Raw genomic sequence first — 26,287 nt, 5'->3', positions numbered from 1 at the left:
GTGCATAGATACCCTCACACTTTATGTGAAATACTATAGCCATTATTCATTGAATATAAATGTACCTATTGTCTCCTGCTTTCTGTTGCCAAATTTTACTTGAGTGTGCGCACACTTTGTGTTGTTTTTTGTGCAAATCTTTCTGCTTTAGAAACTTAGTGACACACAGATGTCAAACAGCTTTTGTTATTCCTAAGTTGCATTAGAAAAAGCAATGCAAAACAGCAGCATTGTGCCTGACATATGTTAACATGTTTATTTTTTTTATAGGGACTTAAGAGAAAACTACTGCCGCAATCCAGATGGAGCTGAGGCACCATGGTGTTTTACTACCGACCCAAAAACTCGCACTGGCTTTTGCTTTCAAATACCAAAATGTGATGCACCAAGTGAGCAAGGTAACTTCTACTAGGAAGATAAGAATATTCTAAAGTACTGTGGAAGAAACCATACTATTGCCCTCAGAGTAATCCTTGTTCTGGATGCTGCTGGGAATATCATGAGAATTTTTTTTGTTAAGTCATTTACTGCATAATAGTCATAGTAGCAGATTCAACATTCTCTGGACAAATTAAATATTTTTTAAGAGAGGCCACCACAAACTAAGAGTAAAAATTTCTGTCTCTGTACCTGGATATTTGGTTTGCAAATGTCTCTAATGCAATCTGGTGCTGTGCTGAAAACCACCCCCTCTTGAGGAGAAAAAGCAGGTAGAACACCAGGTGTGGGCAAGGAGCGGACCCGAGGGACGCCTTCCCCATCTGTCGGCTCTGCCCTTGGCCCAACATCCGCATCCAGGCCTGCATCCCCATTCACCAAAACTCCTGATAGGCGGCACAGGCTTACGCCCACACCACCAATCAGGAAGGGGGTCTGATGCCAGGATTCCCTCGTTGGGGCCCCAGTGAAGCATCTGCCGTCCCGCAACACCGGCCACCAAAAAGGGGGGAGCGGACTTCCATGATCTTCTCAACCATTCTGCATCAATTAATGAGAAAGAAATTACATTTGAGAATAACGAAAGAGGCAGGAAATTTCAGTGAAATGATCATGGAGGGTTTGTACTTGGGATGGTGGGTTTGTGTTGTACTTACCTTACTTTTGAGGTTTGTGAGTGTCCTTTTTCCATTCTGCAAGCAATCTCTCCAGTGAACTGCATTCTGCAGTTTTCTCAGGTGGCTTGAAGGTCAGTCTGAAAGGCCCAGCGTACTAAATCAGCACCTCACACTTTTCTTTTTAAAATTCCACATCCTGTGATTCTGCTTCACAACTATAATGTAGCAGAATGGTGCAAGACTATTTGAAGTGACAATGTCAAAAGTGTTGCAGATGTGAAACTTATTCACAGCATAAGCAAAGTTGTGAAACGTTTTCCGAATTAAAATAAACCAAAATGTACGTTTCAAAGATGGGAATATTTTTACTTGAGATCAGCTGTGAGCTTGTCCTTTGCCTTGTATGGGGATGAGTAACTACAGCATTTATCTATCCTTGCCAGAATCCAGGACCTTTTCCTTGACTAGCTTAAAGTTCAATTTTATAACTTCCTGAAAACATCTGGATTTAAACTGCAGAACTAAAGATACATTGGCAGCTTTTACATATGTTAATGCATTGGGCGACCTTGTCAAGTTCACAGTCAACAAATTACCATTTGAACTGAAAAATTCCCAGTACATCTGCAATAGATATTGAAAGCAAGTTACTTATTTACTTTTGAGTTACTTATTTATATCTTTAAACATAACTATTTAAAAGATTCAAAGAGCTCTTGTCTTGTACATTAGCTTTCTCTTATGGCTATGTTTACTGGCCCTGCTTTTGTATCTATTACCTTCTAAACAGCATGCTGAAAAAACTGGATTATATTTAATTAACAGGATATTTAGAAAAACCACTAACACTGGTATTTTAGTAGCTTCTTTTAAATGATTGTTCTTTATGCAGATTGCTATCGAGGGAATGGGACGAATTATATGGGAAATATGGCCCAGACCCGCTTTGGCTTAACTTGCTCTATGTGGGATAAAAACATTCAAGACTTACAAAGGTATGTACAAAATTAAAAGGAAAAAAATATTTTCCATCTCAATCAGTAGAGAAAGTTGCAACATATTGTTCAAGTGGCTTCCATGCTTTTTACTAAACAGTTTTTACAGTGCCTTCAAATTAATTATTTTCTTTCGTTTCAAGATGGTATGCTCATAGATGCACTTATACCCCTGTTTAGAACTGGGATGAACACATCTCATTTTATATAGACTCCCTTTCACTCTTTTGCTTCCACTATTCAAGGGGTTTTTCTTATCGTTTCAGAAGAAAAGTGACTACTTAATCTAGTGAAGTCTGTCACAAGACCAAATTATTTTCAGGGGCTTTTATATGATCTACTGATGTGGTAGCACTGTGAGAAGTCTTCTTCTGGTGCTTTTGCAAGAGTTCACAGACCAGTGTCAATTCATTTTGGGTCCAATATACTTTTTTCAAAAGGCAATTGCAATAAAATTAGATTTCAAGTTCAGTGCACAGCTTGCAATTTCATAATAAATTGTGGTGTTGGGAAAGATAAGACATTTTCAGGAAAATCTTCAACTGTTGTTTTGAAGGTCCGGGGGGGGGGGGGGAGAGATTAGACTTGATTTTCCCATTATTTTACTTGGATTTCAGGGTTTCCTGCAAGCTGTATGTTCTATCATTCCCTCACATGAACTGGAAACAGAGAGCTATGTTTTAGTACTCAACAGTTTCCCACAATGCTCTGCTCTTTCTCATGAAGCCTTCTGCTTATCAAATGAGCTTTTCTGGTTAATTTCCCCCACCATGCCTTAGGGGAAATTTCCTATACTATTTCTAAACCCCATAAGCCTGAAATGTGAATGCCGTCACAGCACAAATTGCTTGGCAAATATGTCCATTAATAATCAGAAAATCAACTTGTGTTCATACAAGCTTATTAAAGTACATTGCTGGCATATATTTTCTTTATAGGCATCTACCAATATATAAAGAGCCAGATATTAGCAAGTTGAAGAAAAATTATTGTCGTAATCCAGATGATGATGTTCATGGTCCTTGGTGCTATACAAGTGATCCTCAGATCCCCTGGGACTACTGCCCTATATCTAGATGTAAGTGCTCAGTATAAATGATAGGCCAATGTTGTTACAGAATTGCTGGAAGTGGGAAAAAGTCAGGAGGGAGCATATATAGTTCTGTACTCCACCTGATAAATGTGATAATTAAAAAAAAGGCTTCAGATGCTGATATTGGTGAGAATGGGGTGGGAAAAGTTGATCAACGTGGAGATAGTACTAATTTATCTAGATAAGCTTCGAAATTGGCAAAATGGAATGAAAGCAAGTCCTTGTTTGGCTAAAATTGTGTGCATAAACTGAAACCAACAGATAATTTTCCGAGAATATTGTCAAGTGACATTCTACAAATTATGGAAGTCACCATTTCCCCCTTCAGCATGCCTTAGATATAGCATCATTCTGGTGTGTGGGGGGGTCGGGGTTGCGGGGGAATGGTAACTAGATTGAGGTTCTTTCTCCAAATCAACCCTGAAAAGCCACTAAAATTGACTGCCTATAAACATGGTGGAAAAGTAGGTAGGGATATTTTGGCTAGCTCCTAGTATAGATCTTCTGTTTGAAAGGTTATTGCATCCCCTAAAGAGGGATGCTGTTTCAGATTATAAATCAAATAAATGTTTAGGGTTCTTATTCTGGGAAACATTCTTCTTGGGAAAATATTTATAGTGGGCGACATTATTGAACCTGTGCCACAAGTTAAGCAGAAAAATGTATATTCTTCAACATACTCGCTATGTTTACGGTTTTCATACATACATTGTAGTTGTAAATAAGTTTATTTAACAAGAATAATCATGGTTTGATTATACTGCGTTGTCTGTGTAGGTGAAGATGATGCCGTTCCTACAATGGGCAGTTTAGACCGTAAGTAGCGCTTATATAAATCCAATAAATAAATTCTGTTATGGTATATTAGCCATCCTTTTTCACACTTCCTGGGTGTATCTTTGGCCCACTTCACACATTGGTCATACTCATAACACTAAACAGCCCAACGTAATCTCTTCCGGGAGTCCGTTCGATTCCCGAAATGGTTCGAAAACCAAGGCACAGCTTCCAATTGGCTGCAGGAGCTTCCTGCACTCAATCGGAAGCCGTGTCAGACGTTTGGCTTCCGAAAATCGTTCACAAACTGGAACACTCACTTCCGGGTTTGCAGCATTCGGGAGCCGATTTGTTCGGGAGCCAAACCGTTTGAGTACCAGGGTACCACTGCACTCCTCCTGAGCATGTCGAAAGAGAGGCACTGCATGAACTTGTTGCTTTCCTTGAGCTTTCTGCAACTTGCCCATTTAAGCACCAAACCATGATTAATAATACTGTCAAAGTCTATTAAAGAGTCTGTATATATGCTGCAAGTGGTCCTTGGGTCCTGGTTTGTCCTCCTGCTCACAGCAAAAACCACATACAAATTTCACATTGCTATTTATGATGGTAAAGAACACTAACAATTTTAGGGTGGCTTATAGACTATTTAGAGAAAAGATGCTTGTTAGTTGTTGTTTTCTTTTAATGGGAAAGTATAGTTGTATAAGCTGTTCAAAGTCTTAGGTCTAAAGTGGAATATAATGTAACCTAAGAACATTCTTTCAGCTGCTGTTATCCCTTGTGCCTCAACAAAACACCTGAGAGTTGTTAATGGAATTCCTACTCAACCTGACAAAGGATGGATGGTTAGTTTGAAGGACAGGTAAGACTGTATGTCCTGCCCTTTAATGTGTGGGATCCAACCCTCCCTTCCTCCGAAGACCTTATTTGGTCATTCAGAAGAACATAACAATAATTGTGTGATAGAGGAGCATGGGGCCACACATATTCACCCCATGCCCTCCTCTCCCCATGGCTGTCCACGTAGTGGAGCGACCTGTTGAATACACATAAGCTGTCCCTGTGAACTGAAACCCTGAACGAATGTTAATGCAATTACCGTCATGTGGTTTTGAACATTCGGACAGACCTATTGTCTCTGATTCTCCGTTTTAGGGGAGAAATGCTGAATTTCTAACTGCACATTAAGTAACAAGTTCCTTACATTGCTTCCACAAGACATCATAAGTCTCACACTTATATATTCCATTGGTTCTGAGATCAGGGTCTCGTACTCGGGTGGGCCACATCCCAGTTCTTGCTCACTCAGTCCTTTGGCCTTTGTGGTTAACTAAATGATCTCCATTACCCTGACTAACAGCATACTCCTTAGCAGGTCCACACAGAAGTAAGTCTTACTGAATTTGGTGGGGCTTCCTTCTTAGATAAGTGGGGCTAGGATTGCAGCCCATGGTGGTTTTGTGTTAGCAGAATCATTTATGTTGGTATCAGGTGATGCATCCTATTTTCACCCAAAAGAAAGGAGAACAATTGCAATATGCTATATGGTATTTTATTCAGAAACAAGCTCAATGCATTTCAGCCTTGTATATTTTAGACCTTCATGGGGGTCAGAATGCAAAGTTGAAACAAGCTGCAGAGCTCTCTGATAACAGAAGCATTTCTTTTTCTTCTTGTTGATTGATTCCCTTTGTGGGTCTGTTTTGGATGCTGAGTGTTTATTGATATTTATCCCATTTTCACTCTCTCCTCTGGGCCATAGCTCATACTCTTCCAAATGGCTCACCAACCTTTAGGAGAAGCTTCTTAGAGGCATTGGGTGGGTGGTGCAAATTGGGTAGAAGAGATAAGCAAAAAAGAGGTGCCCTGCCTTGCACGAAGGGAGGTGCCTCTATGCGTTTAAAGCCACTACTGGATAGAACCCCAAGAGCAGAAGACTCTTGGGCCTCAAGCTTATCTTTCTTTTTAAAGCAATGCACAGAAGCTAAAACAAAGCTATACTTGCTGGGGGAAGAGGAATCTTGTTTTCATGCTATGGTACAATGGCAAAAGAGTACGATTGCTTTTGATACATTGACCTGGGTGTGGAGGGGGAAAAATTTTCTGGAAGTCAGCATCCCATTATTAGGCAGCTAGCTTGGAGGAGGGCTGGGGAGAAGGCCCCTCTGCTCCTGGTCTGCTTCCACAGGCAGCTGGCTGGCCACGGTGAGGACAGGACGCTGGATTAGATGGGCCAGGGGCCGGATCCAGCAGGCTCTTCTTATGTTAGTTATAATAAGAGCAATATTGGTTTGAATTGTATGCAGCTGCTTATGACTGCAAGTAACTATTTCAACCTTTTCCTCCAGCAGAGGCAGGCATTTCTGCGGAGGTTCATTAATCAAGGAAGACTGGGTCTTGACAGCAAAACAATGTTTTCCTTCTCGGTAAAGTAACTTTTTATTACTACACAGTTAGTGTAGAAAAATAATTTTATTCTTTAAGAGCTTGTGGTAAGAATCTCTCTGTTGCAACCTAGCCCGCTTTGCATAACTATAGCCTTTATAAAGTTGCATTCTGCAACAATTTGGAGGTCTCCTTCTTTGGAGGTCTTTAAGCAGAGGCTTGACAACCATATGTCAGGAGTGCTCTGATGGTGTTTCCTGCTTGGCAGGGAGTTGGACTCGATGGCCCTTGTGGTCTCTTCCAACTCTATGATTCTATGATTCTAATTATCCTTTTCATATAATTAATATTACCACACAATTGATTTACTTAGGTGGTGAGGCGGAGAATACCCAAAACTTCTATTCTGTTTAGTCAAGAATCCAGATGCAACTTGGAGCTTTCCAAGAATTTGACCTTGTAGCCATAAACTACTTTGGCAATTGCTCTTTGAAATGTGTTGTACTTACGTTAAGCTGTAATCGAAACCAGGAAATGTAGATTAGGGTATGTGAAAATAAGAAATAAACAAGCTCCATCCTCCACAAAAAGAATTAGTTTACAGTTTTCTGCTGGTTCTTATTATTGCAAATCTATTCCCTACCAGATTGCATCAGTCACAGTTTCAGTGGTCTACTGCATTTGAATATGTATTTAGAATTTATACATTCAGAATACCACGTTAGACATTTTTTGTCACATTGTTAACAGATCTTAAGTAAAGCAGCAGAATTTTATAATGTAAAAATAATAATCTTGTATTAATGTGATTAGTGTTGATGGACCAACAAACAAATGGTTCATAGAATCCCAACCCCCTGCAATGCAGAAATCTCAGCTAAAGATTCAGATGAACTCTTTCAAAAATCTCTTGCAGTTGTAAGCTTCATTGGTTCTCAATATTTGCCATTTCCTTTGTGTAATAATACAAATTCCATTTCAACCAACAGAAATGAGAAGTGTTTTTATTTGAAATGGGCAATGTTCAGCCTAGGTTGGTTTATCAGAGTGAATGAAGCTCTTCCCCACAGTGGCGTCACAAGGGGGGCGGTGTGCCCCAGGTGCCATGTCGGGGTGTGTGACAAGAAGGCACCCCGTGGGTGCTCACCCCACCGCCCCTGGGCGTGGCTGTGCAAGCAACCATAGTGCCGCCGCAGCCGCATGTGGAGGATCCTCTGTTCATGGCTGCAGCCACGAGCAGAGGATCCCGCCACCGTCTGTACAGCATTCGAGTGGCATCGGCAGCAAACCACTACATACAATGCATGCACGGTGTTGCACGCATGCGCTGGACGTAGAGCCGTCACACATGTGCTGTACATAGCGGTTTGCCGCCGGTGTTGCCCGAGCGCTGTACAGACGATGGTGGGATCCCTCCGTCACCGCGAAGCCACAAGCGAAGTATCCCTCCACTGCAGATGCAGCCGTGAGGAGAGGATCCCACCACCATCTGTACAGTGCTCGGGTGTTGGCAGTGGGTAACCGCTATGTACAATGCATGCGTGATGTCGCATGCATGCACTGTATGTAGCGACGCCACACTTGCTCCCTACATAGCGACGGCACGTGTGCGCAGCCAGTGGTTTGCCGTGCCCCAGGTGTCGGTTAGCCTTCGTTCGCCCCTGCTTCCCCACCAACCTCAATCTGTCCTTAGCCAACCCCCACCTGCCTACCTTCTTACTTGCAACCTGCTCAGAGAGTGGCATTGCCTGTCAACGTCTTCTCCAGAAAGAGAGGAGGTATCTAGGACCTGCATCTTCCCTGTAATTATACGCAGGATCTGGGAAACTTTGGGTCAGGCAGCTGAGACGGCAGCTGACACACTTGCATTTTGACATCAAAACAGATTGGCCAGTGGTGTAAAAAAACACACACACACACACACAAAAATAACAACCCCGATAGCAAGTAGGAAGGACTAAGGACTAGAAGACTAAATTAAGTAGGGATGCAGGAAGTATTGGACCACAATCGAAGAGGCTCAACAGGACACCGTGGTCTTTCAAACTGACAAAGTGTTTTCATATTGTATTCATATTTAGCCCTGGGCATGCAAGTCAGTGGTCTGATTTGCACAACACTTTAAACCATAGTGATAATAATAGTAATAAAAAGTTATTATTTATACCCCGCCCATCTGGCTGGCTTTCCCCAGCCACTCTAGTGAAGCTTGGCTATAGTTTAAAGATGCACACACAGCATTCTGGTGCATGGGATGAAAATCATGGCTGCTGCTACCCTCCTCTGCCATTCCTACTGCTGCCACACTGCTTGGGAGATAAACCATTGTTTGGCTTGCGATATTTATCTTCTAGAACAAAGCAAAAGCTGTAACCAAGGTTTGTTTTTGGCTTACTGTCCGTGGCTTGTTTGGAGGAAACAAACCGTGAGCTTGGATTCAGATACAGTGCTGAGCCAAACTGTGACTTGGCTCCTGGCAGTGTAGTAGGGGCACGAGAAGAGTGAAGCAGCCATGATTTTTGCTCTATGCATCACCACGCTGCATGCTCACCTTTGAACCACATTTAAAGGTTTGAAATCTGCCCGTGGTAAACTGATCCAGAGAGCGTATAGCCACTCCAAGTGTTGATTGATTTGGACAGAGAACCACATACAAAGTGCCATTGAATTTTCCTTCCTTAGGTATAATCTCAAAGACTATCAAGCATGGCTTGGAATTCATAATGTTGAAAGAGCACACGAAGAAAAGCATAAGCAAGTTCTGAATATCTCCCAGCTGGTATATGGTCCCAAAGGATCAGAACTGGTATTGCTGAAACTTTCCAGGTCAGTTGTAATCATGTTTCGTTCTTTGCAGGTTTGTGTTGACAGTTGTGCATTTCTTAGATGGCAAGAGACTTTGCTACTGTATATAATATAATTCCCAAGTAAAGTGACCAGAGAACTTGCTTGCAATGACTACCTGTGGGTTTTCCCAATTATTTTTAAAGAGTTTTTCGAATATGATATTTGTTCTGAAAGATTTAGTCAGCTACTGTCATCACCAACACTTGATCTTAACTGTCTGCTAACTGGGTCCTACTGAAATGTGCATTCATTTTAACATCTGTCTCATTGATTCACTGTTGAGGTGATTACACAATAATTGCACATTGCACATCACAACATGTGCTCCTCCACACACTTGTGAAAATGTCCTCAAAACAATAATTCCAGTAGGCAATTCCACTAGGCAGATCCCAAAAAGAAATCCATGGACAATAAGCAGGTAGAAAAATGTGTCATTTTCCTGAAAAGAATCCCAGTTCATGAGTTCTACTCAAGTTATGCCAGCTGATGGACAGTAGCAGGGATGGGGAACCTCCCCACCACCACCACCACAATGGACGCATTTTCTCATGGGCATCCTACCTGGCGGTGCTGTCAAGAGCTGGAGTCAGGACGAGGTCAGCAATAGAAAACACAGGTGTCCATGAAGTTAAATATTTGTTCAAAGAAACCAAAACAGCACAGGCTTAGTGATCACAAGAACTCTGACTAATGAGGCATCTGCAAGGACTGAAAGTCCCCACCTTCCCACTGTTCTCTAAGGCTCCTTCCCAGGTTCCTTCCCCAGCAACCTAAGGCTCTGTCGTCTTGTCTCTTTGCTCCAATCAACAGTGGCAACTTGAATAAAATGTTGGGGGAGGGGGAGGTAAGCCCCGCCCCATGTAATCAATCACATGGCACACACACACAAATACCATTTGAATGGCAATGCCCATGAACATCGGGGGCCCTGTCCCCTCAAATATTTTATTGGTGGGAAGTCTGAAGACCCCTTAGTCCCTAGGAGTTGGCTCCTATGGCTCCAATGCAAATAGGGGTGTCCTACTATCCCCTCTAACATTTCTCTGATGAAAATAGGGATGTCCTAAGGAAAAGTGGAACATTCCAGGATCAAATCAGAAACCAGGGTGGCTTCTGTAAATCTGGAACTGTCCCTAGAAAATAGGAACACTTGGAGGGTCTGCATGTAAAGAAATTTGCCATAGAACTTTCAGTCTGTGGACTTCAAAAAACAAATTCTAGAATATATCTTAAGTCCTTTTGCTGAACTTTAAACTTTTTGAAAAGTTGCAAGTACATGTCTGTCCACTTGATCTAGCTACTGAAATTGTTGCTAGCGTGAACTCTGTTTTAAAAGGGCTGGTAAGAATAAGTATAAATCTGTCTTTCTATAATCTCTTCCCAGGCCAGCAGTCAGCAGTGATGCTGTGGCTATCATCAGGTTGCCCATTTCTGGATGTACCATTCCGGAAGGCACTGCTTGCACTGTTTATGGATGGGGACATACAGGAAGTAAGAGCTTTTATTCTGAAGTAGAACGTGCATTGGGATGCTGATAGCCACCTGGGTTCCCAGTTTGTGTGGGTTCATGTATTATAGGAGGGTCCTGCTCGGTGCTTTTTTTCTGGGGGTACACATACCCTGAAATATTTTGTGAATCTAAGTTTGGCCCCATTGAGGGGCAGTATTTCAATATGAGTAGGAAAATGAGAGTAACCCTAAACATTTTTTTTAGAAAAAAAGCACTGGTCCTGCTTTTTAACAATTAACACTGATTAGGATAGAGTCACTGCTGCTAAAAGTGAAATGATGAGGCCAATTTGAAGGTGTGGGTGTGTGGAGAACAGAAGGGGTTTTGAGGGAAAAGAAGCAAAAAGCAAAAGAAGTTTTCCAGAAGGCTACCAAAATTTCCCTGGGAATTCCAGTCACCCCTAATATATATATGATTATGCAAAGCAGCAGCAACAACACAGAGATGACCAAATGGTTGTCTTCTTTATCCTACTTTAAAAAGTTGACCCATATTTTTCCTCCCAAACTGTTGTCTGGCCTCTACGTAAGAATAGCCTGCTAGATCAGGGCAGTGGCTCATCTAGAGTTCCTCCACCAGACCTGGACTTCCAGCGTGACATTCAGTGCTGGAGAGAGGGAGACGTCATCCGTGGTGCCTGCACAGCACACCTTCTGCTGCACCACCTGCCTCATAAACTCACACCTTAAATTTTTGATTAACTAACCCACCAGTAGGGAGAAAGTATGGCAGGTTGTGATTTAGTTGTCTGTGTGGTATGGAAAAATCTGTTTTGCTGCGCTCCTGGTATTTATCAGGTATGGTCAGGAAGCAGATCAGTTAACTTGATTGTATTTTCTGCTTAGTGTTTAATTACCGTATATACTCGAGTATAAGCTGACCTTTTCAGCACAGTTTTTATGCTGAAAAAGCCCCCCCTCAGCTTATACTTGAGTGAGGGTCCTTTCAGGCTGCTCCTTCCTCCTCCTCCACCTTTGCCGCTGTCAGCGGTGGCGGCGGAGAAATGAGCAGCTCGAAAGCAACCCTTTCGGGCTGCTTGTTCTTCCTCCGCCGCCGCTGCCATAACCAGGTTTGTGGTGTGGTGAACCAGCTTATACTCAAATCAACAAGTTTTCCCAGTTTTTTGTGCTAAAATTAGGTGCCTCGGCTTATATTCAGGTCGGCTTATACGGTAAGCATATTGTTCTGGTACCTAGTCAAATGGCTTCAATGGAATTGCTTTTGAGGAGATGGTTTTAGAATTACAACTTTATGTAGACTTAGTCTGATTTATGCCTCATGGTAACATCTCTCTCAAAATGTGCATTAATTATTTTTATTTTTTTTAGCAAAGTCAAACTCTGTGTTATGCTTCTTTATTTGAACCAATATAGCATCCATATTTGGGATCTTGTTTTTTGTTAGGAAAACATGATCTTCATTGTTGAAGAGAGCAAACAACAGTATATTCTCATTTCTGCTTTTGGTTTTCAGATGCACCCTTTGATGGGAGACTTCGAGAAGCAAATATGCTCATCATGGGAAATGAGCGCTGCAGTCAAGATTCTGGAACAAGTATAGTTGTGAAAGAGTCAGAAATGTGTGCTAAGGCTGAGAGCATTGGCAGTGGAACTTGTGAGGTACAATTCTGTTGGCTTATTTACTTATATCCTACCCTCCTTCATGGATTTCCACGAATCTCTTTCTACCCATTTTATCTTCAAAACCATACTCTGATATTGGTCAGGTTGAGAGATGATAACTAGCTGGATGTTACCTACTGGGCTTCACAGCTGAGAAGGGATTTGAACCTTGATCTCTCTAGTCCTAATCACACTCTCAAACCTCTACATGGGCTCAATGTAAAAAATGTTAGAAATCTGTAGAATAGCATCTTACATCTTCTTCCCTAGAGTTGTAATATTCAAAAACTGAAATTGGAGGCAAGCATTATGAATTGCTGAAGTTCTTCTTACTAGGGTACTTGGGTCCACACCCAATCAGAGCCTGTTTTGATGCTGAACCCTGATAAGAATCGCTTAGCCTATATTTTGATAGAATTAGTTACATAGGTGCATAATGTTCTAGCACCAATGAAATTAGTGAAAGCTTTGCCTTTGATTTCAGTGGAGCAAGTTTAAATTGCAATGAGGCATTTTTCTTATAACCTGTTGAATGGATTAGGATGGCCGGTCACCTGACGACACACATCAAGATCTTGTAAGGCATATACGAGACAGTTTTTACTTTTTGCTCTGTAGCAATATAGGAATCTTTCTATTTATTTTGTTCTTTTTTCTTTCCTTTCTTTCTAGCGGGATTATGGCGGTCCATTGGTCTGCGAGCAAAACAGAAGTAAAATAGTAATGGGAGTGATCATTCCTGGGCGTGGATGTGCAAATCTCAGGCGACCTGGGATTTTTGTCAGGGTGGCCTACTACACCCGATGGATACATAAAATCCTAATGACGTTCAAATCATAGCTGAACACTCCAGCCAAGAAAGCAAATTCCAGTTGTTGGAACATTTTGGGAAGGAATGAAATCAAAGTGTAATTGAAAGTTCTTTGATTCTTTAAACAAACAGCAACCATCAAGTACGGCTTGATAGTCAAGTTTTGCTGATATTTATGGATATTTCTGTCATGTTGAGTCTGTCGGTGCATTATATGAACTGTAGTTAAGCAAGTATGGTGACCTATTTCCTGATAATACTTGAATGGGAAAGCAGAATTTCAAAATGTGAGTGCTGGATGAAGATGGGTTCTGTGGAATTAGAATTCCCAATTTCTTATATGCTGCTGGTTACGTCAGCTGGTTGATGAGACATGAACATAATTTGAAATTTACAATATTTTTCCATACTTATGTAAGCCTCTTAATACTTCTTTAGGACAATGATAAATGCATGCATCAGCCAGAATTGATTCTTTCTCCTACTAAAAGCAAAATGGAATTATATTTCAATCCCCTTTGTAAACAGTTGCTTGGATTTATAACCCAGTTTAGTTCCACAAGCTACAATATCTGATTTTGGAGGGAATCACTTGCACAAACTGTTTATGGGATTTCACTGCATGTTCTCAGTTTTACACTCTTAAAAAAGAAAAGAAAAACCCTAAATTAATAGGGATGCCTAGAAGATGTTTGATAAAAATTTATAAGCCATAATTACTATTGTATTTTTGAACTAGTTAGGTTTTCTATGCATATTTGCAATAATCTAGAGGAGTCAATGAATGGGTTCCAACAAGCAAAAAGCAGTGTATTTTCTCTCAGTGGGTAGGCAGGGATCCAAAGATGTGTACAACTAATTGTTTGTGCCTAGTGGAGTTCTTGATGTGCTCCTTGATATTACTCATCTACCATACTATGTGGAAAGTCACTTTGGATCCTAGAGATCTTTCAAAAAGCAATTTGTGCTCTGGTGTGCTGAGGTGGGGAGTTTTGTATTCAAAGGAAAGAGGGAGACACAAATCCTAGTAGGTCGGCCCAGTACAAAGCTCCTAATACACCAGCCATGTTATTTTGGGGGCACACCTTGCTCCCAGTGGTCTTACTCTGCAGCATAATGGCTTATTGAGATGAAACTACATGTTTTGCCTCTGCCTCATGACTTTAAAGGTTAGACACTGCTTCTCCATTGCAGTGTATGGCTCTGTTATTAGCAGCAGGAAAAAAACTGAAGGTTGTGTAACCTTCCCAACAATATCTCTCAAAGGTTCCTCTCCCACAACCATAATAGACAGAAGTCCAGATGAGCCCTAATTGCCCATTGAAAAATGTCTCCTGCCTCAGGGATACTGGCTGTCCAAGTGAGACTGAGGAGGTGATCGACTCCTCATTCCCTTTACTGTTCTTTGTCACCTAGCTAGCATATCAGTAACTGATATTGTCAAGCAAATGAGTGACCCACCACATCCCAAAAACCCAATTCATATTGTTCAAGGCATAGCTTGCAGGTTGTGGTTGTGATTCCACTACCAGTCCAACCCCACACTTGGCACATAAAAAATAACTAAGAATGCAGTTTGTCCCTTTGTGTGGATTGATGATGAAAAATATTAAGCATTAAAAGAATGGTAAGAAAAGTAACCACTTATTATAATGCTATAATCTATAATATACTGATGTTATTACAAAAATAAGTGCACCAGACTCGCATTTTAACACTCACACAATACAAGTAATACCCATTTTTCTTATATAAATAAATATCATAGGTTCACAGTGAGGTGTAAGACAATGACATCACATTCTGTGTGTTCACAGAAAGCAACGGGTTAAAGGCTAACCTAATCACCTCAACAGTGAATCAATGAGACAGAAGACAGAATGAATGCACATTTCAGTAGGATCCAATTAGCAGACAGTTAAGATCAAGTGTTGGTGATGACAGTAGCTGACTAAATCTTTCAGACCAAATATCATATTCGAAAAACTCTTTAAAAATAATTGGGAAAATCCACAGATAGTCATTGCAAGCAAGACTGCTTCTTAAAGAGAGCAGATAAGCAGACTATGGGCAATTCAGTGCTTGGTTTGCTTGCAGTGAATTTTGCCACCATCCCTAGTTTAGTTATCCAGGATAAACAGTAAATTTCCTATACAGAATGGAATTGCAGAATGCATAGAGCTGCATTTACAGCTACATACAGCTTTGAAAGACTCTCCACATTAAAAATGGATCTGCATGTCACTTCAGTGTTCAAAAATCTGTTTCTCATAATCACACTTAAAAGCAATTCACCAAACACGTGGAAAATAGGATGTGTGAAGCAGACCTTATTTCCCTGAACACAATTCTCCTTAGCAGCAGACCAAGAAAACGAAATATAATATATGTGGGGCTTTTGTTTGCTTCTGCTGTCTTTTAGGTAAAAATGTTTATAATTATGCAACAGAACTTTTAATAGAAATAATGAATTTTTAAAAACCTACACACGTTCAAATAAAAAATGGGGTATGAATTATGAAAATGGAATTTCTGAATTTGGTGTGCATGCACACAGAGAGACAGACATGAAATATAGTATTAACATGCATTTTTGAGACTTGTGCGCTTGAATTGGGATCGAACCCAACCCATAAACCGTTAACCAACCTATATAAATCCAATTGCTTCAATTCAACAGGGTTATGAAGTTGTAAGATATTGTGAAACTCTTTCCCTAGAAACTTTCTGGGTTATATCCAACAAAAAACTATGTAAGTGGAACAACTTCTGGTTGTGCAAGAGAACTTCTCTCCCTCTCCTCCCCACACATGCTCCCCATATGATCTCAAGGGCTGGGGGAACCCCTAGACCAGATTTCAGAAAGCAGGAGGCACATGCAGAGGGAAGAGAAGGAGGGAAGGTTCTGCTTGTGCAGTGTATTGACGACCGATAGATCTGCCAGACACAAGCAGAGAATGGGGGGCTATAATGAAAATGTCAATCACATTCCATTTCTATCAAGATTTATGTATGCTATGTATTATACATGCAGGCATTTTGTATTATGTATGCAAACATTTCGTTCAGTGTAATAAAAGTGATTCTAAAATATTATAAACTTCTGCTGTGCAGAAGACAATACAACTATAGATATATAGATATAAGAATATATGTGGGAGTGGGTGGGTTATACATGTAAGGCTTTCGAAAGTATTTGTTTTCAGTGAAGTCTCAGTAGAATGAATTGTACAGAGTCTATAATTTAGAACTTAATACTTCTGTAAGCTCTTGCCTATCAGGCTTTGGATTTTTTGTTGTTGGGTGGGGCTCATTCACACAGTACCTTTTCTGTCCTGATCATCTCCTGGTATGCATGCATGTGGATAAATGTAGTATATCGACCAGGCAGTTGTCGTGTACAGTCTGTAAATTGTTTTGATTCAGGCAACCAAGGCCCAGCAAACACAAAGTGTGCTTTGGTCTGGAGCCTGCATGGTTTCATAGGCTTTGCACATTACAGTTGTGACTGTTAATGACTGACTGGAGCAGTTCAAACAGCACCCAGCCTTGTGGCTCCTGGTGCAAGCTGTTGTCATGTAATCCAGTCAGTTGCAAACAGTGTGATTGACTATTGCACTGTGCAGCCTTTGGCTCTCAGGTGTGCCAGTAATTTCTGGATCTAAGGGAGGGAAGTGCTGCACAACAGATCATGCAGATCATGCATTAAATCTGCAAAATATGGACTGGGATCCAAAGAGCTACTTAGGTTAGTGCAAACCTAACTGGATTTTGTATTATTTTTACAAACAGCTGATCACCCCCTCTCAAATCACAGGTCATGTAACAGTAGAATTTTAAAACTGCCCTCCATTTCGAAGAGAGTTTGCTGTGAGGCTCTGGAGGGCTGTTGTTCAATAAAAAAACAAGCCAAAAGAGCCTTTGTGCTTCCTGAGATCATTTTACAGTTAGTAGGATTTTGGTCTGTGGGTTGAGCCAGGCATACCTAGAATCCTTGTGATTTGGCATGCCTGAAATTTTTGTTTCACTAATTGTCAGCCCCATGAGTCTGGTTTAAGGATTAGAAAAGTGGTGCCCCGATACATGGCATTTAACCCATTTCCCTGGTCTAAATCCTCCCCTCTTTCAAGCTGGTCTGGGGGCGGGGGGAGCCATCGCTTGGTCCTGTGTCTTTCAGATGGTTCGGCAAGTACCTGGAGATGGATGTTCAAGAAAACTTGATTGAAGGGATGGGGGGGGGGGGAGAAAGTGTGTTAATTGGCCCTCTTCCTTTTGCTAGTGTTGGAATCTGAAAAACAAATCTAGGGAAACGGAACAGCTTCTTTGCACAAAGGGCAAAGAGTTTCTGCATCATTTATTCTGTGGATATTGCTTGTTGGTACCCATGGTACTTCGCCATGCAAGTGTTACAATTGCAGAACTATTGCTAAGAAGGACACTGTCAAGGAATTATGTAATTAGTAACCATTCTTTTTCTACTATATCTCGACAACTGATGGAAAACTCGTCAAGTGAATAACAAGTTTTCCTCATCAGTCCTGGCAGTGTAGACTACAAAGCAGGTTTCAGTTGTGTCAGTTGTTTCCTTTCTGGTGTATGTATATATATATTATTTTGGATTGTGTGTGTGCTATTTTTATTGTGATGAAACTCTCTCATTGAGCTTTGGAGTGTGCAGTACAACTTAGGGCAGATCTCAACTTTACGAGAAACATGAAGCATCCAGCAACAAAAATGACAGCCTGTGTCAATTGCCTTCTTCCCCCTTAGCAAACTGAATACAACTTGTCCCATATTCCCGTCCCCTTGTGGCTTAAATGATGCCAGGCCATGGTTGAGTAGAACAAGATCTATTAACAAAGAAGAGGGAACTCATCCCAGGGCTTCAGTTGCCAGTGGGCAGCTCTGTGCTCCTTGGAATACGTAATCTTTTAAGCTGTGGATATTATCATTCTGTAAAAAACATGGTGGGGCTATTGACATGAAAAGATATTGGAAAAATAGGGCACATACTTTTTATTTGAGGTCAAAATAATAATTGAGCATTCATTGCTTGAAATTCATAGATGTGTTTTGTGTGTGGAACTGGGCTTGGAAGATGCAGAAGATGAATAGCTTTTCCCAAAGGAAAACTGCTTTAGGTGGTATTTAGAAAGCAGAGGTTTGGGTTGCTTGCTTTTACTTTAGTGGGGTTGTAGTGTCCTTTCTAACAAAAATATGAAAGATTATGGGTCAGCTCATCCCCTGGGAAATCAATAGATTTCAGTTTATTTGATTTATCATGATATATTTTGCCATATTAAAAATGTTCTCTCCCCACCCCCATGTTTGCCAGTATATTATTGATTTGTGAATGTTGGCCTGTTGGTGAAAGGAGCCATGTTATTTCTTTTTAAAGTCATTATTGAGTGTCACTCCACTTTTAAATGGATCACAGTTTAACTTTCCTTCAGTATTTTCCTCTATTAATAGATGCTGCCTGTTGATGTTAGAAATCTGTTGAACACTATGGTTCTGACTTTACAATAATTCTGTAACTAAGGGCATCTTCACTAGCCATTAAAGTTGGTATTTTTGTATCTTTATTATTATTAATAAAATATTTTATCAAATAGCCGTGTATGCCATTTATTTGAACATTATTCCAAACACTTATATGTTGAGATGAAAGAGCAAGAAAATTGTGCTTGTCATTTTATATTCTTCCGAGCTGGTGCAGCAACTGTATTGACTGTGCTTAGAAGAATCCAATTTACTGGTGCCCATAGTGAAGTTGTTACTTTCATCTTGGACAGTGGTGTTATTGCAGTTGATATTTCTCATACAGTTGATTTGTGCGTAGAGAAAGATCCAAGATGGCAGCAGTGGTAGTTCCTGTTCTGCCTGAGATGTTGCACCAGCTCACTTCAGTAAAGTTTGAGGATGGTGGCCTGAATCCCAGGGGCGGGGGAATGTCAACTAAGTTTTGAAATGAACTGTGTCTTATTCCAAATTTTCCATTTGTATTGTTTTCTTTACGAAACCCATACAGGCTATAAGAGCCCCCAAACCCTGAAAGTCAAGGAGAACACCATATAAATGAATTATAGTGACACACATTCAAGTTGCAGATTTATTAGGACCCCTTCTGACATTAGTGTTGTGTCTGGGAGCCATTGCAGTGTTGCTCCTTCTGTGATTATAAGCTAGTGATGTGAGAATGCACAATTTCTGTTCCAACCTGTGTTCCTCACTTGCAGCACTGTCTCCATTCCGCTGCAGTTTGGTTTCCCACAAAAGCCATGTTATTCGTCTTGCTGTCTGCTGTGGCAGAATCAAATTATTACATTATTCCACACCATTCATTCCAATGCAAAAGAATGCAGTGCAAATGGGATGGAGGGAATGTCATGAACAATGTATCTTTTGCAGACAGTGAATACCAATCATATTTGCTGGATTTATTTCCATTCTGGACTTGTCATGAATAAGGGAACACCAGCAATCTCCATCAGAATTCTCCATCATCCCTGTTCTAAGGACTCAGCTATACAGCTGCAAATACAACATTTTAAGTGCATTATACAAATGTGACACTAGATGGCGATGGCGAGCTAATGGCAAATTCAATATACATTTTAAAACTTCTTTTTTTAAAAAAAGCATTTTCACAGTGTTTTTAAAATATATGTGCAGATTCAGGCTTGGTAACATTTGAAAACACAGAAATTCCATCTTCCCTTCCCACACCAATGCAGCTCCAGGAAAAACCAATCTTGCCACTAGAAGGTGGTGCATAATGAACTACTCTCACTTCAGACTTCCACTGCTAGAAGCACGTGAAGAGTCAAGTTGTCGCCATGATCTTTGGATGAAGGGCAGTGTATAAATTTAATTATTATTAATAATAGAAGTAACACCAGATGAGGGGCATACTTTTTATTACTAGTAGTTTTTTCAAGTAGCTCTCTCTTACACACATCCCAGGGCTTTATTAGAGGGTGATCTGTATCTCTTTTCCCCTTTCTATAAATGTTAGGTTACTTATTTATTTACTGTCTTTATAGAGCATCTCATCACCCTGCAAAGTCCTATGTTGCCAAGACACCAGCTGGCCACCATTTTAATTTCTCAGGGGCATCTATCTATACAAAATAACACAGGCAAATGTTATGTACATTTCTATCATGGGATTGTGACCAGAGTACTAGCGACACCCTGGCTTTACTCCAACTGACCCGAAAACCCCCCAAACCTTGACAATATTTGTTTCCAGATCTTGTCTTTTCCAGAGATGGTCTGGAACAATAACGTCTATAAAAGCCATATGCTGATGAAAAGTCATATTAAATTGGAAAGCAAAAGTATTGCACTTGGGCAAAAAAAATGAGAGGCACAAATACAAGATGGGTGACACCTGGCTTGAGAGCAGTACATGTGAAAAGGATCTAGGAGTCTTGGTTGACCACAAACTTGACATGAGCCAACAGTGTGACGCGGCAGCTAAAAAAGCCAATGCAATTCTGGGCTGCATCAATAGGAGTATAGCATCTAGATCAAGGGAAGTGATAGTGCCACTGTATTCTGCTCTGGTCAGACCTCACCTGGAGTACTGTGTCCAGTTCTGGGCACCACAGTTCAAGAAGGACACTGACAAACTGGAACGTGTCCAGAGGAGGGCAACCAAAATGGTCAAAGGCCTGGAAACGATGCCTTATGAGGAACGGCTAAGGGAGCTGGGCATGTTTAGCCTGGAGAAGAGGAGGTTAAGGGGTGATATGATAGCCATGTTCAAATATATAAAAGGATGTCACATAGAGGAGGGAGAAAGGTTGTTTTCTGCTGCTCCAGAGAAGCGGACACGGAGCAATGGTTCCAATCTACAAGAAAGAAGATTCCACCTAAACATTAGGAAGAACTTCCTGACAGTAAGAGCTGTTCGACAGTGGAATTTGCTGCCAAGGAGTGTGGTGGAGTCTCCTTCTTTGGAGGTCTTTAAGCAGAGGCTTGACAACCATATGTCAGGAGTGCTCTGATGGTGTTTCCTGCTTGGCAGGGGTTGGACTCGATGGCCCTTGTGGTCTCTTCCAACTCTATGATTCTATGATTCTATGATTCTGGGTGGTGAATTATAGCAAGGTGAATATAATAGTATGTAGCCTAGAAATGAGTGTCAGGCCCGATGAACACAGCAGCTCAAGTGCAGCCAGTTTAAATCCTTCCCCAGCAGACCTGAGTAACAACTTGCTCACTCAGTGGGTCTTCCTCCATGAAATCAGTTCCTGAGACTGAAGGTCCCCACCTCCCCACAGCTGTCTATGTCTCCTCCTCTCCAGGGCTTTCCCCAAGCAATCAGAGACTGTGCCTGTGTAAAGCCAATCTCTCCTCCACCCTTTTCATGCCTCTCCTGGTTCTTGGAGATGGGTGAGGGAGGGGATCTTGTTGGAGCAGGACGGGGAGACATCTGTGACTTATCTTTGCCTCTTGTCCTCCCTCCTCCCACTTGCCAGTTTCAGCCTTCAGCTTATGATTCTTGACTTCTTTTTGCCACTGACCTTCCCAACTCACTTAACCTTGTTACCCCTTCAATTTATGATGCCTTCTCTTCCTAGTCTTAACCCTCTGACCACTCATCTGAGCCTTCTTCCCTTGGTAGTCGTCCAGCTGGTTCCACCTACCATTCCTTTGCGTCCAACCAGACCATGACATCATATGACCTGGTTTGTACATAATGCTAAGCCAAACCATGCCCGAGTTTCATTCCCACTGAGGAAGCCCTCTGGAGCCCACAGGTTCCCAGAGAGGAATATTACAGCCATTTTGCTCCTCCTCTGCTGTGCTGCTGTGAGCTAGGCCATGGTTTTCCTTATTGTGTTATTTGAACCTGAACTTGTGGTTTGCTCACTCCAGATTGTTCTTTGTTCACAGCTCTTGATTTGTCCAGAAGCCCAGGGTTGGCTGACACACTAGGCCAGGGGTCAGCAAACTTTTTCAGCAGGGGGCCAGTCCACTGTCCCTCAAACCTTGTGGGGGGCTGGAGTATATTTTTTTGGAGGGGGGATGATGCAAGAGCACCACAAGCCCTGCTTGCTGCTTACCTGTGTCTTGCGAGCGGCAGGGGCTGGCAGCAGGTGGCAGGACGATGAGCGGCGTGTGAAAGAGCTCCGGAGAGGCGCTGCTTAAAATGGCACCGCTTGAGCACTGCTGCTGCTGGCAACAACAAAGCCCAGCCCCCTTCCTCCTCTAGGCAGGGCGGGGAGAAGCCAGGAGGAGGGAGGGAGGAGGCGGTGGCGGCGGCGCTGTATGAGGGAGAGGGAGGGAGAGGGAAAGAACGCACATGCTGGTGATCCACGTGGCGATTCCCGGACTGTCTGTGGGCCGGATCCAGAAGGCAATTGGGCCTGATCTGGCCCACAGACCTTAGTTTGCCAACCCATGCACTAAGCCATAGCATGGTGACAGCAGTGTAGCAGCACAGCTTAGGACCAGGTAAGGAGGAAAGCTTCTGCAATCGCTCGGGGAGCCTTTACACCACCCCACAACACCTTGGCTGGCCAGTGGAAACTGAGACAGTATGTTGATGTAGCTTTATGTTTTCATAATGTGGCAATCTGTAGCATAATAGCCCCATAACATGTGACTTTTTGAAATGTTCTTTCAGAGAACTAACAGTGTGTCTCCATATATTTAGAAACGTTATATATATACTACGTTCCACTTAATGCTGATAGCATATTTTCATTGTCACTTGGGAATGTTTGCCACTTCAGGTTATATGTCCAACTTGCTTCAATGATATTATGCTACAGGAACACACTGAGCAAATTCATCTGTCTCCAGTAAACCATTTGCGAATAGTACTATTTCTTTTAGGAGTGCTGCCCCTTTTTATACAGTGGAAACCTTTCTTACTGGTCTCATAGCCCAATTTTTCATGTTTATTCCATAAGCACTTATGGTAATATGAGAGCCAGGTGGTAGGCATTATAAGATCCATGTGTGGCCTTTGACCAAAGTCTTGTTCAGCCTCTTTGAGGCCCAGGTGATGACCACTCTCTGAAGAGAAACTGCTTATCATCCAGATTTCATTGCCTAAGCATATCTGTTCTCTCTACATTGCCAACACTTGCTTAAGTATTCTTTGGCATCTTGTATGGCAGCTGTTCTGTCTCAGCACTGTGTTAATGGTTCCTTCAGTTTAAACCTTTTTAAAAGAAAAGTTAGAAATGTTCCACAGGCAGCTTCTACAGAAGTAGGTAACAATGAAGAGATGAAACTTGTATCCTTTTCTCCCTATCTTTAAAGCAATCAGTGCTTTAATTTTAATTTTGTAGATTAACCTGAGAAACCCATGACATATGTGCAGCACTGTCCTTCAAAATTCATAGGATACGATGTTGTGTTTGTCAAGGGTGGGGAATCCAGGGCTCCCCAGATGTTGTTGGACTACAATTACCAGCACTGGGCGTAACACATTGCAATGGTCCAAATGGGGTCAGTTACTTTTTAGATGAGGAGGGTTTTTTTGGGGGGGAGGCAGTGAGTTAGGTGGGAGATGCAGAAAATGGTGACCTAATAATAACTTAGAAAAGCAATGAATACTTGGAAAAACTATGAAATCACATAGGAGGGGCAGACTGACAGTAGCAGCAACAGCAAATACTGATCATTTTTGCTGAATTGCTTTGCATGGGACTAATAAGTGAACACCTGCAATTTCTCCCGTTTTCTGTTTTCATCAGAGTTCCCTGACATCCTTAGTTTCCATTACAGTAATTTCCATTTCTCTCATAGAGTATTGCATTCTACTATTATTTTGATATTATAAATCTATTTTCCCGTTCTTATTACATTAGATAAATCAAATTAGAATGATTTTAAAAACAGTTTTTAATGCCATGCAAAATCAGTTTTACATAAATAAATAATTATGGATATGGAGATATATAGTACCTGAACTCAGAGCTAAAATTAGTGCTAAAAAGTTCAATGCTTCTTGATTCATTTACTGATTTTGTTTAAAAAAGAAACAAAACTGGCGCCAAAAATGCAGGATATTGGCTATTTAAATTCTTCTCCAGAAACTGGATTGCTTTTAGCCTTGGAACAAAGTCTAAGGTAAAACTACAGATTTCTTTAATGTTTGTTTAAGAGAAAAGTTAGATTCTCATTCTCCTCCAAGAACAAATTATAAAACAAGTTGTAGGCCAATCTGTTAGACATTAATAAGCAAATGGGTTTTTCTCTTTAAAAAGTCACAGCTGTGGACTGAAAGCAGAAATAGCATTCATGTGGAATACTATTTTTTTCCTTATTCTCAGTAAGTAGCCTAACTAAGGTAGCTGTAAAAAGACAAAACAAAACATTAGCAAGCCTTTGACATTAACCAAATTGCCACCATACAATCAACAATGGTCCAAGGAGATGTGTCTTGAACTTTGCCTCTCTTATTCTGCATCCATGGGAGCTGTCCCAGAACACAAGATGTCCAAAAACATCCCCTCAGGTTCCTATTGTTTGAACAGAAGAGGGCCACCCTCCATTTTCTGGCATGGTTGCTCTGGCCAGTGTGGCACCATCCTCGTGTTGGCATACCACTATCAGCAATAGGCAGATATACTGCCACCAGACATAGATGGGTTCCTAGAAGAGTGGTCTGTTGCACATATTGACCCAGAAAAGACTTGGCTACTAGAAACACAAACAAATTCCCTGGGATTCAAAGCAATTGGTACCCCATTGCTTTGGTACTCCAGATGTGGCAGGACTACCTCTCCCATCAGCCCCCGCCATCATATCCAATGGTTGCAGTTGCAGTCCAGGAACATCTGGGCTGCTTCTGCTCTATACCAAGATGTAATTGCTCTCTAGCTACATTTTGAAGCAATCTCGTCGTCAGCTTAATCTGAGGATAAATGCAGAGCTAGGAATTGAAAAGGTAAAAATATATTGAATGTATGAAAAACAGCAATCCCAAAACCTGTTAAATCCCTTGTTCCTTGATTATTGGATTCAAGATTTTGTTTTATAGAAAACCTTATTCAATACCATCTGATATCTTATCGCTCTTCCCCTCTCCCATTTTTCTAAAAAAGAAAATATACAGAAGTCCACCACAAATTTGGGGGGGGGGTAGATTTCCCTTAGTTCCTTGCAAAACAAATGACCGTTGTGGGCTTAGCACTTAGAAACACAGGAAGCCACCTTACACTGAGTCACACCAAGGATCCATCTCTGACGTTCAGCAGCTCTGTAGGGCTTCCAGCAGGGGTCTTTCCCAGGCTGGATATCCAAATGGTGGTTCTTACAGGCTCCAGAGTCATATCTGTACAGCTGCATTCATAACTTCTCTGTTATAAAGGTAAAGGTACCCCTGCCCGTACGGGCCAGTCTTGACAGACTCTGGGGTTGTGCGCCCATCTCACTCAAGAGGCCAGGGGCCAGCACTGTCCGGAGACACTTCCGGGTCACGTGGCCAGTGTGGCATCGCTGCTCTGGCGAGCCAGAGCCGCACACGGAAACGCCGTTTACCTTCCCGCTGGTAAGCGGTCCCTATTTATCTACTTGCACCCGGAGGTGCTTTCGAACTGCTAGGTTGGCAGGCGCTGGGACCGAGCAGCGGGAGCGCACCCCGCCGCAGGGATTCGAACCACCGACCTTTCGATCGGCAAGTCCTAGGCGCTGAGGCTTTAACCCACAGCGCCACCTGCGTCTCTGTTATACTTATAATCAAAATCATCATATTCAATTGTTCTTAGTCGTTTGTCACTCAAAGGTGTCCAGGCATATTACAGCAAAGAAAGAGATACAATATGAGGGGGGCATCATACAATACATTAATATTTCATATAGCATAGCATCCATGGAAAAAAATACCAGCCATATAAACAGTAGCAAGCAACATTAACAATACTCAAATAATAAACAAAGCAATGCTCTGACCCACTAATTAGCGAATAAACAAAACCTCAGCCTATGCTTCATCTAAAACTCATTCACTTCAAACCAGCAGTTCCCCCCATTTAACCTCCCTACACTACCCAGAAGTCTGGCGTCAAGGCCAGCTGTTGCAAATCAGTAGTGTGGGGGTCCAGTGTTCTCCAGGAAAGTGCACCGTCTTGCCCCCGTGATGGAGGGGGCTGGGGCTACACAATGTCAACATGCCCCGTGGTGTGCATACGGCTGCCAGGGAATTTTCACGGGGTCC

At 41.7% G+C, this 26,287-nt stretch overlaps 1 protein-coding gene and 1 long non-coding RNA gene across 5 annotated transcripts in view; both read left to right on the top strand.

The window, feature by feature from the left end:
• HGF (hepatocyte growth factor) overlaps nt 1-16,201 on the top strand; it is a 56,686-nt gene extending 40,485 nt beyond the window's left edge. For 3 of the 4 annotated variants that reach the window (XM_083701493.1, XM_083701491.1, XM_083701494.1), the window contains exons 9-18: nt 271-398; nt 1,948-2,050; nt 2,989-3,128; nt 3,921-3,959; nt 4,689-4,785; nt 6,272-6,349; nt 8,991-9,134; nt 10,543-10,649; nt 12,142-12,287; nt 12,963-16,201. In XM_083701493.1, the coding sequence (XP_083557619.1) occupies nt 271-398; nt 1,948-2,050; nt 2,989-3,128; nt 3,921-3,959; nt 4,689-4,785; nt 6,272-6,349; nt 8,991-9,134; nt 10,543-10,649; nt 12,142-12,287; nt 12,963-13,130 (1,150 nt within the window). In that variant the 3' untranslated portion in view covers nt 13,131-16,201. The remainder of the gene's footprint in view (nt 1-270; nt 399-1,947; nt 2,051-2,988; nt 3,129-3,920; nt 3,960-4,688; nt 4,786-6,271; nt 6,350-8,990; nt 9,135-10,542; nt 10,650-12,141; nt 12,288-12,962) is intronic. The other variant, XM_083701492.1, reaches the window with a different exon arrangement.
• A 658-nt stretch (nt 16,202-16,859) lies between these two features.
• LOC310826592 lies at nt 16,860-18,713 on the top strand. Its single transcript, XR_014555868.1, has 2 exons — nt 16,860-17,047; nt 17,140-18,713. It is a non-coding gene; the product is annotated as an uncharacterized lncRNA (long non-coding RNA).
• Nucleotides 18,714-26,287: the final 7,574 nt, after the last annotated feature.

The sequence above is a fragment of the Podarcis gaigeae genome, assembly GCF_964106915.1.
Source record: "Podarcis gaigeae genome assembly, chromosome: 10".
In the NCBI taxonomy this organism is placed as follows: domain Eukaryota; kingdom Metazoa; phylum Chordata; class Lepidosauria; order Squamata; family Lacertidae; genus Podarcis; species Podarcis gaigeae.
The sequence above is the reverse complement of the archived record's forward strand: the minus strand, read 5'-3'. Positions and strand labels throughout refer to the sequence as shown.